The sequence below is a fragment of the Triturus cristatus genome, chromosome 2_1, assembly GCF_964204655.1.
Source record: "Triturus cristatus chromosome 2_1, aTriCri1.1, whole genome shotgun sequence".
Classification (NCBI taxonomy): domain Eukaryota; kingdom Metazoa; phylum Chordata; class Amphibia; order Caudata; family Salamandridae; genus Triturus; species Triturus cristatus.
Genome location: NC_140581.1, coordinates 182,288,545 through 182,301,114, shown reverse-complemented (window position 1 = coordinate 182,301,114; position 12,570 = coordinate 182,288,545). Strand labels below are relative to the sequence as shown.

General features: G+C 38.9%; 1 protein-coding gene across 3 annotated transcripts in view; it reads left to right on the top strand.

Moving 5' to 3' along the window:
- The window catches only part of ZBTB7C (zinc finger and BTB domain containing 7C), a 672,139-nt gene extending 660,891 nt beyond the window's left edge, over window positions 1-11,248 (top strand). For all 3 annotated transcript variants that reach the window (XM_085629533.1, XM_085629524.1, XM_085629515.1), the window contains one exon: window positions 10,052-11,248. In XM_085629533.1, the coding sequence (XP_085485659.1) occupies window positions 10,052-10,670 (619 nt within the window). In that variant the 3' untranslated portion in view covers window positions 10,671-11,248. The remainder of the gene's footprint in view (window positions 1-10,051) is intronic.
- The last annotated feature ends 1,322 nt before the right edge of the window (window positions 11,249-12,570 follow it).

The following is a 12,570-nucleotide window of genomic DNA, read 5'->3' as shown; positions in this document are numbered from 1 at the left end:
TAAAAACAAAAAAAGACTGCTCCTGCAGGATCATGGAGCCTGTGGGGTTCTGGGGGCCCTGTGGCTCCAAGTAGCCTCCAACAATAGTATTGAGCAACGGAGCAACCCTTAAATAAAAAAAAATCCTGACTCCTGTGCAGCCCCATAGGGTCACTTGAAGGGAGCCAGCGGACCGCGTGGGCCCTGGGGATCGACCCGTGGACCTTAAGTAAACAAATCACTGGCTGTCACAGGTGGGCCACAGCTGCTCCATTATTATTCATTTCTCCTTCAAGGAGCACCCCATAATGTCCTGTGAGGGCTATTTAAATTATTTTGTGTCATATACTTAGAATGGGCAGAGGCACCATCAACATTCTTTTTTATTGTTGTGGAGGGCTGCCAGGAGTTCTGCGGCCCCCAGCAACATTAGAAAATAAACCTCAAGTCTCCTGGGTCTTTAAAACCTTGATTGCAGGAGAACTTAGAATATAGTTTTTGAGCTCTTTCCAAGCTGGAGCTTATGCTTTACAGCTGCGAGTGCAGTCTCCTCTAGGGGCTGGTATTATGGCTGCATTTTATGTGGCCTGAAACAGTATAAAAGAATAGAAGGCCCTATTATGGTTGTTTTTATGATTGCATTTTTTTGGCTCCAAAAATATTAAAAGAAAGATTCAGATACATATTTTTTGCTTAATAAAACACACACACATATATATATATATTCACTGAAAAAACCATAGGTTTCACACATGTTATAGTTAGCGGAAATTTTACTGATAAAAAACCAGTGAAATTCCCCCGTTATAGTTAGTGCAGGCAACTATAACTCACGCGACCGCAATCCTCTGCTGATGCTAATACTGTATTTAGACACTTATTTGCCCATGTCTTCTTCCATACATTTTTAGCTATACATATATTACAAATATTTTTTTTTCATAAAGACACATATGTCATCAGCAGAAGATTGCGGTCGCGTGAGTTATAGTTGCCTGCACTAACTATAACGGGGGAATTTCACTGGTTTTTTATCAGTAAAATTTCCGCTAACTATAACATGTGTGAAACCTATGGTTTTTTCAGTGAATTTGCAAGGTTTTTTAAATGCTAATTCCTAACTATAACGTGTGTGAAACCTATGGTTTTTTCTGTGAATTTGTACGTTTTTTTAAATGCTAAGTTACTTTACGCCATTCGTGGCGTGCGCACCCACTTAACGCAGTTCGTTCCGTGCGCGCACGGTGCGCTTCGCGCACCGTGCGTGCACAGTAAGCACGCGGTGCTTACTGTGCTTACGGTGCTTATAAGCCATGCACAAATGGTGCCCTTCGGGCACCATTTGCACACGGGGTGGAGAGAGTGTGGATAATTTTTTCTTTGATTATTTTTGTTAAAAATATTGTGGTTTTTTACACCTCTGATAAGCCCTGCGCATTTGGTGGCCTGCGGCCACCAAAAGCACAGGGAGTGGGGAGAGTGTGGATAGTGTTTTTTTAAAAATATTTTTTACCGTACGCGTACGGTAAGCGTAATCGGCGAATTTAGCGAAAAAATAAAAATGGCTTTTTTGGTCTTGGGGGGTCTTGGGGGACTCCCTCATCATGGCTATGTGTGTGTGAGCTGTCAAAACAGCTCCTTTACATGTGTATTGGTTTTATTTAACTACCTAACTCTCAGTGCGAGAGAGAAAATGGCGGCCGCCGCTTCCTGGTTTCGGCCGATTCGAATGTTTACTAAGATCTAAGAGCCAATCAGAATCGCGCTCGCGCACGCCACCGTACGCGTACGCCACCGTACGCGTACGGTAAGCTTACGGTAAGCGTACCGTAAGCTGGCTCAGATATATATATTGATTTAAAGGCTATTTTCTCAGAATCTACTGAACAGATTTACACCAAACCTACAAAAGGCACTTCCTTGACCTAGGGACTACCTCTCTGCCAAATTTCTAGTAATTCTGTTCATCCGTTCGGGCTGTAGCCCTGTCTAAAGGTCCTATGGAAAAATGCATGGGAAAAACGCGTTTTGGGACCCCCCTTTTATCTCAGCCCCCGCTTGACGAATCCCCCCGAGACTTTCAGGGTAGGAGCGGAGCGTAGCGCCCCACCTATTTTGAGAAATTCGCGAGGATTCGTCGACCGGCGCCAAAGTTATTCAAAATAGAATGTTGCGGATTTCCTATGGAAAAGGGGTCCTAACTATAACTACCTACTGGCGACCGCCAGTAGGTAATATATATATATATATATATATATATATATATATATATATATATATATATATAGAACCTGTGGTGCCCTTGGTTGAGGGTCGGCGCTCTTCACTCGGGGCGGTGCGTAGTTCGCCCGGCAGGGCAGCCGGTGTAAATAGCAACAAGAGACCCCTGAGCCCAGAGGTTGTAGGAACACGCACTCACTCGGAAATCAGTTGCAGTTTTGTTTTAATTCAAAGCCAAATTCATCAGCAAACAAGCCAAACAACACTGGCCCAACGCGTTTCGGTTCTCACTCGAACCTTGATCACGGGTTACCAACAAAATGACCAGACATTATTTATTTCTATTTTGCCTTTCACTTCCTGTTTCACAGTTTGCAAAGCATTCTGGTCATTATAGTGTTTTTAAATTACACATTGTGCTGGTGAAGTTGCAAAAAATGCCAATTAAATAAAATAAAATGGTGATATAGCATATGGAGAAAAGAGATAAGTTTTGAATGGGTTTGTCATTAATAAAATTCTTAACAACACCCTTTTCTTTAGGTAATGATATTCGACAATTATTGGAATGGTAACTCCGCTATTGTAACTACAGGTATACGTTACTTTACACTTCTGGATTATAGATACCCTCTGGTGGGTAATGTCAATAGCATGGCATACACAATTTATTTGTTGGCTCTAAAAAACTGTGATTACGAATTCACACACACAGTACTGTACTTGACTAATGGATTGCATCCCTCTGGTGGGTGTTTGGACATTATACTTTCTCATATATGCCGAAATTGGCTAATTGAACCCATTAATCACAGAACTGAAAGTAATAACAATTAAACTATTAAAGCCTTATACTGTTATACTAGTGTGTCATGCTAAGATTACAAGTAAAACCGGTAGAAAGTTCACAAATGTACAAAAAGTTCCTCATCCTGATTTAAGCCATAAGGAGTCAGGGTTCTGAATGAAACAATGTGCTTAGACTCCTTTTGACGGAGAAGTTTTTCTCGGTTACCTCCGCGTTCCAGAAATGGTACTTGTTCAATGGCGTAGTACCTAAGCAGTTCCCATTTGCTTTCATGCATACTTTCCATGTGTTTAGCAATTGCATTAGAGCGATCTAAGTTCACAGTGGCTCTAATGTGTTCCAGGATTCTTTTCTTGATTTCACAGATTGTACTGCCTATATACTTTAGCTTGCATGGACATTCGACCACGTACACCACATATTTACTTTTGCAGGTAATATGTTGTTGAATTTTCCATTTTACGCCTTTTCTGCCTGCAACCTCTTTTTTCGGAATGCCAATTTTGCACGCTTTGCAATTCTTGCACGGCCAAAAACCTTCGATGTTAGTCCATGGTTTCTGTGGTTTGGATTTAAAATGGCTGCGAGTCAACTTATCACCTAAGTTAGGCGCTCTTCTGTATGTGACGTTAGGGTGATCCCCTATGAGGTCTGCAATAGTGGTGTCTAGTTTGAGGATGCCCCAATGTTTTTTCTGGATATGCACCAGATCGCTGGTTTCAGTAGAATAACTTGTTATGAGGCGTATTTTTGTGAAATCCTCCTGGTTTGTCTGTTGTTTGTTTTTGAGTAGCTCTGTGCGATTTCTTTGTTTTGCCTTTTTTAGACTAGTTTGGATTATCCTGCCAGGGTATTTTCTTTTTTCAAATCTTGCTTGCATCGCTCTGCTGTGATTTACAAATTCGTTATCTGTGGAGCAGTTCCTGCGTAGTCTTAAAAATTCCCCATAAGGAATATTCCATTTTTGATTGGTTGGATGGAAGCTGTCCGCGTGTAGGACTGAGTTTGTGGCTGTTCGTTTTCTAAACAGGGTGGTTTGTATGGTGGTGTTCTGCACGTAAATTTCAATGTCAAGGAATGAGATTTTGTTTGAACTTATCTCATAAGTGAATTGCAGGTGAGTTTCATTGTTATTCAAAATTTCGAAGTATGTTGCAAATTCTTCATTGGTGCCATCCCATATTATGAACAAGTCGTCAATGAAACGCCACCATGCGATGATTTTTTGCACATGTTGGTCGTTTTCACTGTTCCATGCGATTTTCTGTTCAAACCATCCCATTACCAGATTTGCAAAATTTGGAGAAAAGGAAAAGCCCATGGCTGTACCCTTCATTTGTTGGAAATGTTTTTTATTGAAGGTAAAAATATTGTTTTGCAAACACAGAGTAATCATTTGTAACAACATGGTGTTATGCTGTTTATACTGGATATTTCTTTTTCCTAAAAAGAAACTGCATGCTTTTAGGCCTATCTCGTGTTCAATATTCGTGTATAGGGAGACTACGTCCATTGACACAAGTTTGTATTGCTGGTTCCAAGGTATTCCTTCTAGTTTCTGTAGGAGGTCAGTGGTGTCTTTGAGGTAGCTGGTAAGGTCTTTAACAATGGGAGCTAAGAAGTAATCAATGTAATTAGAGATGGGCTCCATGATTGAACCATTGGCAGAGACAATAGGTCTGCCAGGTGGTCTGATTAAGCGTTTGTGCACTTTCGGCAAGAAGTACATTGTAGCTTCGATAGGATGTGACACAGTGAGATATTTTCTTTCTTCTTCGTCTATCAGACCCTCATTGAACCAATCATTAAGATGTTTACTAATATTATTTTCTATTTCTTTGATTGGATTGGTGTTGAGTTCTTTATAACATGATTCATCTTGCAGCTGTCGGTTGGCTTCCCATATGTAGTCTACTTGATTTTGGATTACAACGTTGCCGCCTTTATCCGCGGGTTTGATTTCAATTGTTGAATCCTGTTGCAGGTTTTTGAGCGCTTGTCTTTCTGATGGCAAAAGATTATCCTTGGTTTTACGATGATTAAGATGATATAGATCGTGTATGATTGTTTCATGAAACAAATCAATCTTGTTCCCAGGTGGCAAAGTGGGGTAAAAGTAGGATTTCGGTTTCTTGCCGCTTATACCGGCTCCTAACGGTGGAAGTATTTCACTTAAGTTTTCACTCGGGTCTGATGGTTCTTCCTCACCCATGGTTATAAGAGTGATTAGGGCTTGTTCGTCTTCAACTAATAGCTCACTGCTGAAGGACGTGGCATTTTTATCCTTAGTTGGTCTTGTTTTTTCCGCAAATATTTTGACCAATTTAATTTTGCGGATATATTTGTAGAGATCAATGAGTGTTTGCGCGATGTCAATGTGAATTTTCGGGCAAAAATTAAGACCTTTCTTGAGAAGTTCTTCCTCTGAATTCGTTAAATGGCGGTTCGAGAGATTGATGACATTCAACTCCTGAGAGTCACCGCTTTGATTAATTACTTCTTGTTGTGTAGGTTTTTCTAGGTCCGTTTTGTCCTGCCCCGAGTTTCCATTGAAGCATCGTTGCCTCCCTTGCCCTCTTTTTCCACGCCTTGTTTTCCTCTTCCTCCTCTGCCCTGTCCTCTGCCCCTTCCTCTTCCTCTCCCACGGCCTGGTGGTCTTGTTTTTTCCCAACTTTGTTGTTGCAGGGCCAGGCGCATTTCGGTTAAAAAAGGAATTTTGGTGCTAGTTGAAGATGTAGGTTGGGGGGCATTAGTGCCTTCATTTTCACTTAAATCTGTGCTTGCCAGGGATTCAAAGATGGAAGAATATATACATACACACACATATTACCTACTGGTAGTTGCCAGTAGGTAGTTATAGTTATAGAACTTTGTTTCTATCCAAAAAGCGTTTTTTCTTTTGCCAATAACTTTGGCGCCGTTTAACAAATCTTCATAACATTTTCAAAACTAATCGCCTGCTCAGGTCAGCTGCTGTCTTGGTAGTTTCGGGTTGATTCATCAAAAAGTGGATTCCCAAAACATGTTTTCTCCATGTTAATTTCAATAGAAAACTTTAGACACAGATACAGCCTGAACTGCTGAACGGAATTACACCAAATTTGGCAAAAAGGTAGCTTCTTGTGCAGAAAGCACACTTTTCTTTAAATGGTGTATATCCGTTCAGTATTTTTTGAGATATTTAAAGATTTACAGATATCGATATTTGAGAATTATGAGATCCGATTGGCTGAACCCTCCCATTCACGAGCTTGTTTCTGATTAGCTGCCAACACTTCAAACCAGGAAGTGATGGCAGCCATCTTGTGACTCTGTACCGATTGAGAAGAAAAAAGGTGAGAGTAACATTAAAAAAACAAGAAAAGGGGGCAGGGTATAAACACCCTTACCCCCTAGACCTTGTGAGGGGGCCCAACAGGGACTAACTAGTGCTAACCAAAATCAAATGCTAAGGTTTTTCCTTGTGCTTATTCTTATAATTATAGGGAGATCAGTAAGGAAACACATAATTAAAGGCAGTAATAGTAAAAATGAGGAATGTTATTGGACAATACTCAACATATATATAAAAAAAAGTGCTACCCATGAAAGAGTCAACACTCTCCACTAGGGGAGAAAAAGCACAAGGAAAAACCTTAGCATTTGATTTTGGTTAGCACTGGATTAATATAACCGTATTAAATATGTATGTGACAAATGAAATATCAATCATGCAGCATGAAATGTATAGGTAAAACTCACGTTTCCTTACTTCAATCGATGTCCGGTTTTCTAAAATTTATAACTGAGAGTAGATTAACTTGAGGATGAGAATGTTTTTAAATTATGTAAAAAAAATATGCAGAAAATCACTTTTTTATGCATGTATATTATAGGAATTTTATTGATCTGGACTCAAAATCCCATAAACGCCCTGTATTGAAAAACCGGAAATGATGTAAATAGTAAAGTATCCTATGATTGGAGAGTTTGAGTTAAAGGCATTACCGTGAGCAAGATCTCTGAGAGACCGAAACGCGTAGGAGTTCAGGTGTTCCTGTAAGAAAATACTGAGCATTTATGAGCAATAAATAATGGATTGTTGAACCCGTCTCCGGAGTGCGACCCAATCTTTATCTTCTAACGAAGGGAAAGTGTTTTGGTGATATTTGACGTCCGGCCTCAGCCGCAGGGTTACGCACCGCCACAGAGCGCCATGAAAGCCAGCAAAGTGGAGTCGAAGGGTGTATTCCTGACAATTTATTTTCACATTTTATGTAAAAAAAAGGAATCACAGAAATAAAACTTTATCAAATATTTTTATGTAAACCATATTAATAAGCATTGCATTGTGTGTATTATTGAAATATACATTTGATTACAATTATTGCTGATTTTTGGAGAAAGATGATAGACCTCCTTTGATTATAGGGGCTTGGGTGGGGTTTTGTGGGATGGAGTGAGGTTATGTGGAAGTAGGGTGGGGAGCGTGGGAGTTTGGCCGCAGGGTCAGGCCCAGCTTCTAAACCCCTGCTGTGCACGGTTAAAGAGTGTTCGCAGTGGGGTGTAGCTGCCCGCAGGGTATTGGATTCAGGGCCTGGCTGCAGGCCAACCAGCGGATTGGCTTGACGTATGGTAATAAAATATTACTTTACGTTTAAAAAAAAACCTAGAAATTCTTTGAAAAAAACAAAGGTTAAAGTGATGATATAGTTAGGTATAATAATAATATCTTACTTTACATTAAAAAAACATAGAGATTCACTGAAAACAACAAAGATTAACGGGACGTTATAGTTAGGTGAAAATGTCAGATAAAACATATTGTTTTAAACAAACAAAACAACTGAAATTCACCAGTTCTAGTTATCTCAAGTAACTATAACTCATGCCTTAAGGTAACTATACCTTGGGCGCTCGCCATGCACTGCCAATTACCTCACATATACATCACTCATGACATGTTCTATGACATCATTAATAACATCACTGCAGCATCTTAAATAACATAATTGATTACAACACTGTGCATGGCAGGGCACAAGTTATAGTTATCTTTGGGCACGAGTTTGATTTACTCGCGATAATTAGAACTGGTGAATTTCAGTGGTTTTGTTAGTTTAAAACGGTATGTTTTAACTGACGTTTTCATCTAACTATAAAATCCCTTCAAGCTTTCTTTTTTCCAGTGGAAGGAAATGTATCTATCTATCTATCTATCTATCTATCTATCTATCTATCTATCTATCTATCTATCTATCTATCTATCTATCTATCTATCTATCTATCTATCTATCTATCTATCTATCTATCTATCTATCTATCTATCTATCTATCTATCTATCTATCTATCTATCTATCCATGATAGATACATATATCTATATATAACAATAAGGATAAATTGCTTACCTGTAATCCTAGTTCTGTTCCAGGGGTATCCTCATCAAAGTCATAAGCACTGAATATTCCCCCCCATGCATGGGGACCCCGCTCATGGATGGGAATATTCAGTGCATATGACGATTGATGAGTATCCCCTGGAAGAGAACATCACAGTTGCTGACAGGATTTCAGGCATAGTAATCCTAATTGATTGAGCTGCAATTTATACAATACTTGTGAACCAGTTAAGCAACAGAATGTTGATGTTTCGGTCTTCTGCCACAATCAATGGTGTGGGAGCATTATAATTATTGCAGCTCAGGGTTAAATGAGTACTGCAAAGACATGAAGTATGTTTAAGGAACAGCTGTTTTGTAATGGTGTGCTACAGTTCTGAACATAACTCGGGTCTAAGAAGAAATGTATTGCCCACCCCTAATTTGGAGGACATTTTTAAAACCATTTGTTAATTATTTTACTGATGGGAAGTATTGCACAGTCTTATTATATCTGCAGAATATGGAGTCAAGTAAAAAATATTTTTGGTTTCTTATAGAGAATTAATCTCTTTATACAAGATGATTATACGCTAAGTTATATCAATTGACACTTGACTTGCAGAGATACAGTTCTTCAAAAAGAAGCAAAACGAACAAATTTGTACTTTTTCTGACACTCAGTACAATTGACAGTATACCTCTGTTATTTATCCTGCACAAGAAAATTCAACATGCTTAATGTGCCTTGTGGGCATGTTTTTGTTTGTAGAGCAGGAGGTAGGACACTCACATATTGATTCATCATAGCATACAGTTGTCCTTGACTCACTTTGCATGGGCTGTGTAAGTTCCTAGTAGGGATGCTGGTGTTTTAATAATAGTCTTTCTCCATCTGTTCATCAGAGTGAGCACACAATCATTAGGTCGATAGAATCCCAGAATCTGAACCTATTCTAATGCTGTTAGATACTGTAGTACTGACTTTCATTTGTTGACCTTTCTTGCTTTGTGGTATTAAGTCTAAACTCACCATTCAGTGTGTCAAAAATAGTTTGTAGAGTTGTCTGACAGGAAAGAATATTTACCGTACCTTGATCATCATCATGCTGTGAAAGGACAATGAGATGTATGCAATGACTTTGAAGCAAAACTCATTATGCTTGTATACACCATATAATTACATTCTTAGCCCTGCTGGCACCTTGTCCTCAAAGTCCTCAAGAGCTTCTATTGCTGATCAGAATTCAGTAGACTGGTCCTTTCCTGCCACAAAAGAAGACCTCACTGAATTAGCCTCTGCTGCTGTAATTCTATAAACAGACTGAGGTATTGTAAATTTGGACCTCTGAGAGAATGTCATGTTTGTGTGACTAGAAGTGCCATTGAACTGCCTTCCATATAGCGTCTGATGCAGATTACTAGGCTACTGACATTCAGTTTAGTAGCCAGCAGCTGACTTTGTTGGTATAAACCCAGTAGAGGTGCTTATAGTTGATGTACTTCCATTGGTTAGTGGACCCAGAGGTCAACATTTTACATTTTCCTTTTTCCTCTTTCATGTTCAGCCCATTTATTCCTTTTCCTATTGATGATGATAAACAGGTATTGTGACAAAGAAAAACGTATAGTATTTTCAGAGTTCAGCCAAAGAAACAAGACTAATTGTGCATTTTATTTTGGCAGGCAGGACAAGCTGAAGATTCACATGAGGAAACACACAGGAGAGAGGCCATATATCTGCATACACTGCAATGCCAAATTTGTTCATAACTATGATCTCAAGAACCACATGCGGATTCACACGGGAGTCCGCCCTTACCAGTGCGAATTCTGCTATAAAAGCTTCACCCGCTCAGATCACCTGCACAGGCACATTAAGCGGCAGAGTTGTCGAATCTCCAGACCGAGGAGGGGCCGCAAGCCAGCAGCTTGGAGGACAGCTGGCTTGATCTTTGCACAGAACAACCAGCCAGATGAGAAAAGCTTCATGGTGATGCCGTCAGAGTTAGATGAGCGGCCCCACCCAGGAAGCGGGGCAATGTGTCTACCTGGACCCAGCCCCAAGCACTTTATGGAGGGAGCGAAAAGCAGGCTGCGCCTGGAAGAACTGGAAAGCCGATTTGAAGACTCGCACATGAAGCTGCTGGGAAGGACTCCCATGGGGTCGGACAGAAATGCTGACATTTTCACCTTTTCCCTGGCCCATAGTGAAAACCTTTCTTCACAGCAGTACTTTCCTGCCCCTATCCCTTGGAGTATAGGACTAAATCAAGCAGCCTCAATTTCGGAGGCAAGCAATTAAGCCCCAAATCTCACTAAATGTATTCCTTTTTATGTTTTGCACTTTTACCACAAGTACAAATCTTTCCCTCTCTCGTTTAACTCCAAAGAAAAGAGGCTACCTTTTCAAATGTACAATAGAAACTAACATTACAATACTTCTGGCCACTGTGGGCTTGAATACTAGCACGCACATGCCATGGTGGCTAACTTGCCTAGTTGATTTCTCTTCAGGGGATCTGAATTGGATGTTGCAGAGACTCCATGAAACAAAACACTTGATTTTATCACCTACAGCACTGGACAAAACTGGAAACACCATCAAGAGTTCCAGTGGATCTTTCCTTTGAAGAATTACATTTTAAATGATGTCCTATTTGACGGTTTTGGAATGGTTGTAGCATCACTGTGCAGAATCAGAGTCCTTGTAGAATGCTTTTCCAGGGTGCTGGATCGCTATAGGACAGTTTAATATGTCATAAGCAAATTTGAATTCTCTGGGTATGTTTTTGTAAAAGCTGAAACTAATCAACAACTCCATGAAAACAAAGGTCTGACAAATTTTACTACATATGAGTACCATCAATAGAGTACTGCAGTGGGTCAAATTAAATCAAATTTTATATATATATATAACTACATATATAACTATATACATATATATAACTATATATATATATATATATATATATATATATATATATATATATATATATATATATAACTATATATATATATATATATATATATATATATATATATATATATATAGTTATATATATATACACACAGATATATATAAATATATATATATATGTTTTTATTTTTTACACAATGCCTGAACCCCGCAATAACATATTCTTGCATGCATATTACCTTATGAATGCATATGTTAGTGAGCAGGTTTACTCATGAGCTATTCACCCCCTGGACAGAAAGAACCACAGTTGCAACTGGTTTTTAAGACAACCACTAAGTATCTCAATAATTCCCATTTGAAATCAGTATATCTAAATGTATCTAATGTAGCTTTCGTGCCTCTGCACACACAGGACCATCGTTGGACAACACTGTGATAGTCCCTTAAAGATAACATTTTCATTACTGACTCTGGAACTATGCTAGGAGAAATGGGGGACTTCCATCCATGATAACTATTGTAAATCCAATATTTATTTTTACAAATGTGCATCTTCTGTCCATTAGTGGTGCTCCCTAGGTAGTTTGTTGATCAGTTTTAACCACTTGAATTATGAATTGTAAAATTGTACTATTTTACAAGTTGTATCTGAACTGAAGATCCAAGGCCACTTTTGAAAATGTTTGCTCTTCATCTAGTACTTTCAATGAGCACTTATTCTAGCATTAGACACACTGAAGTGCTAGCATTAGACATACCTGGGTCAGTGTAAGACTTATATGTCACTGACTAAGATAGCCAATCGCTATGGCAGTTCAATGTGTTTGTTTTTAGACAAACTGATTATCCAGGATTTATATATGGTCTGTCATGTATGACTATCACTTATCATGTGTTTATCTTTCTTTGACAAGTAAAAATATTGACTCCACAATATCAACTTGCACTATATCGTCAAAGCCCTCCAAAATTACTCTCTAGGCCCCAATCATCCCAACTTGCTTCTGAATGGCTCCTGCACAGAAATGTAATGTTATAGTATGTCTCACAGTTGTTTGAGGCAGTTTCTGATTGTTGGTGAAAGGAATCAAGAGTCGCCTGCTTTTTTGGAAGATATGTACAACTTGTAAAGAGAGGATACAAAGCTTGAGCAACATAATTAATTTGTTTTTACCAATTAATTTATCGGTATTTTATATTTTGAAAAATAGAAGCTCATCATTTTGGTTGCAACTTTTGATTTTTTTATCAGATAGATTCTTATGATTTTAAAAACCTTCGT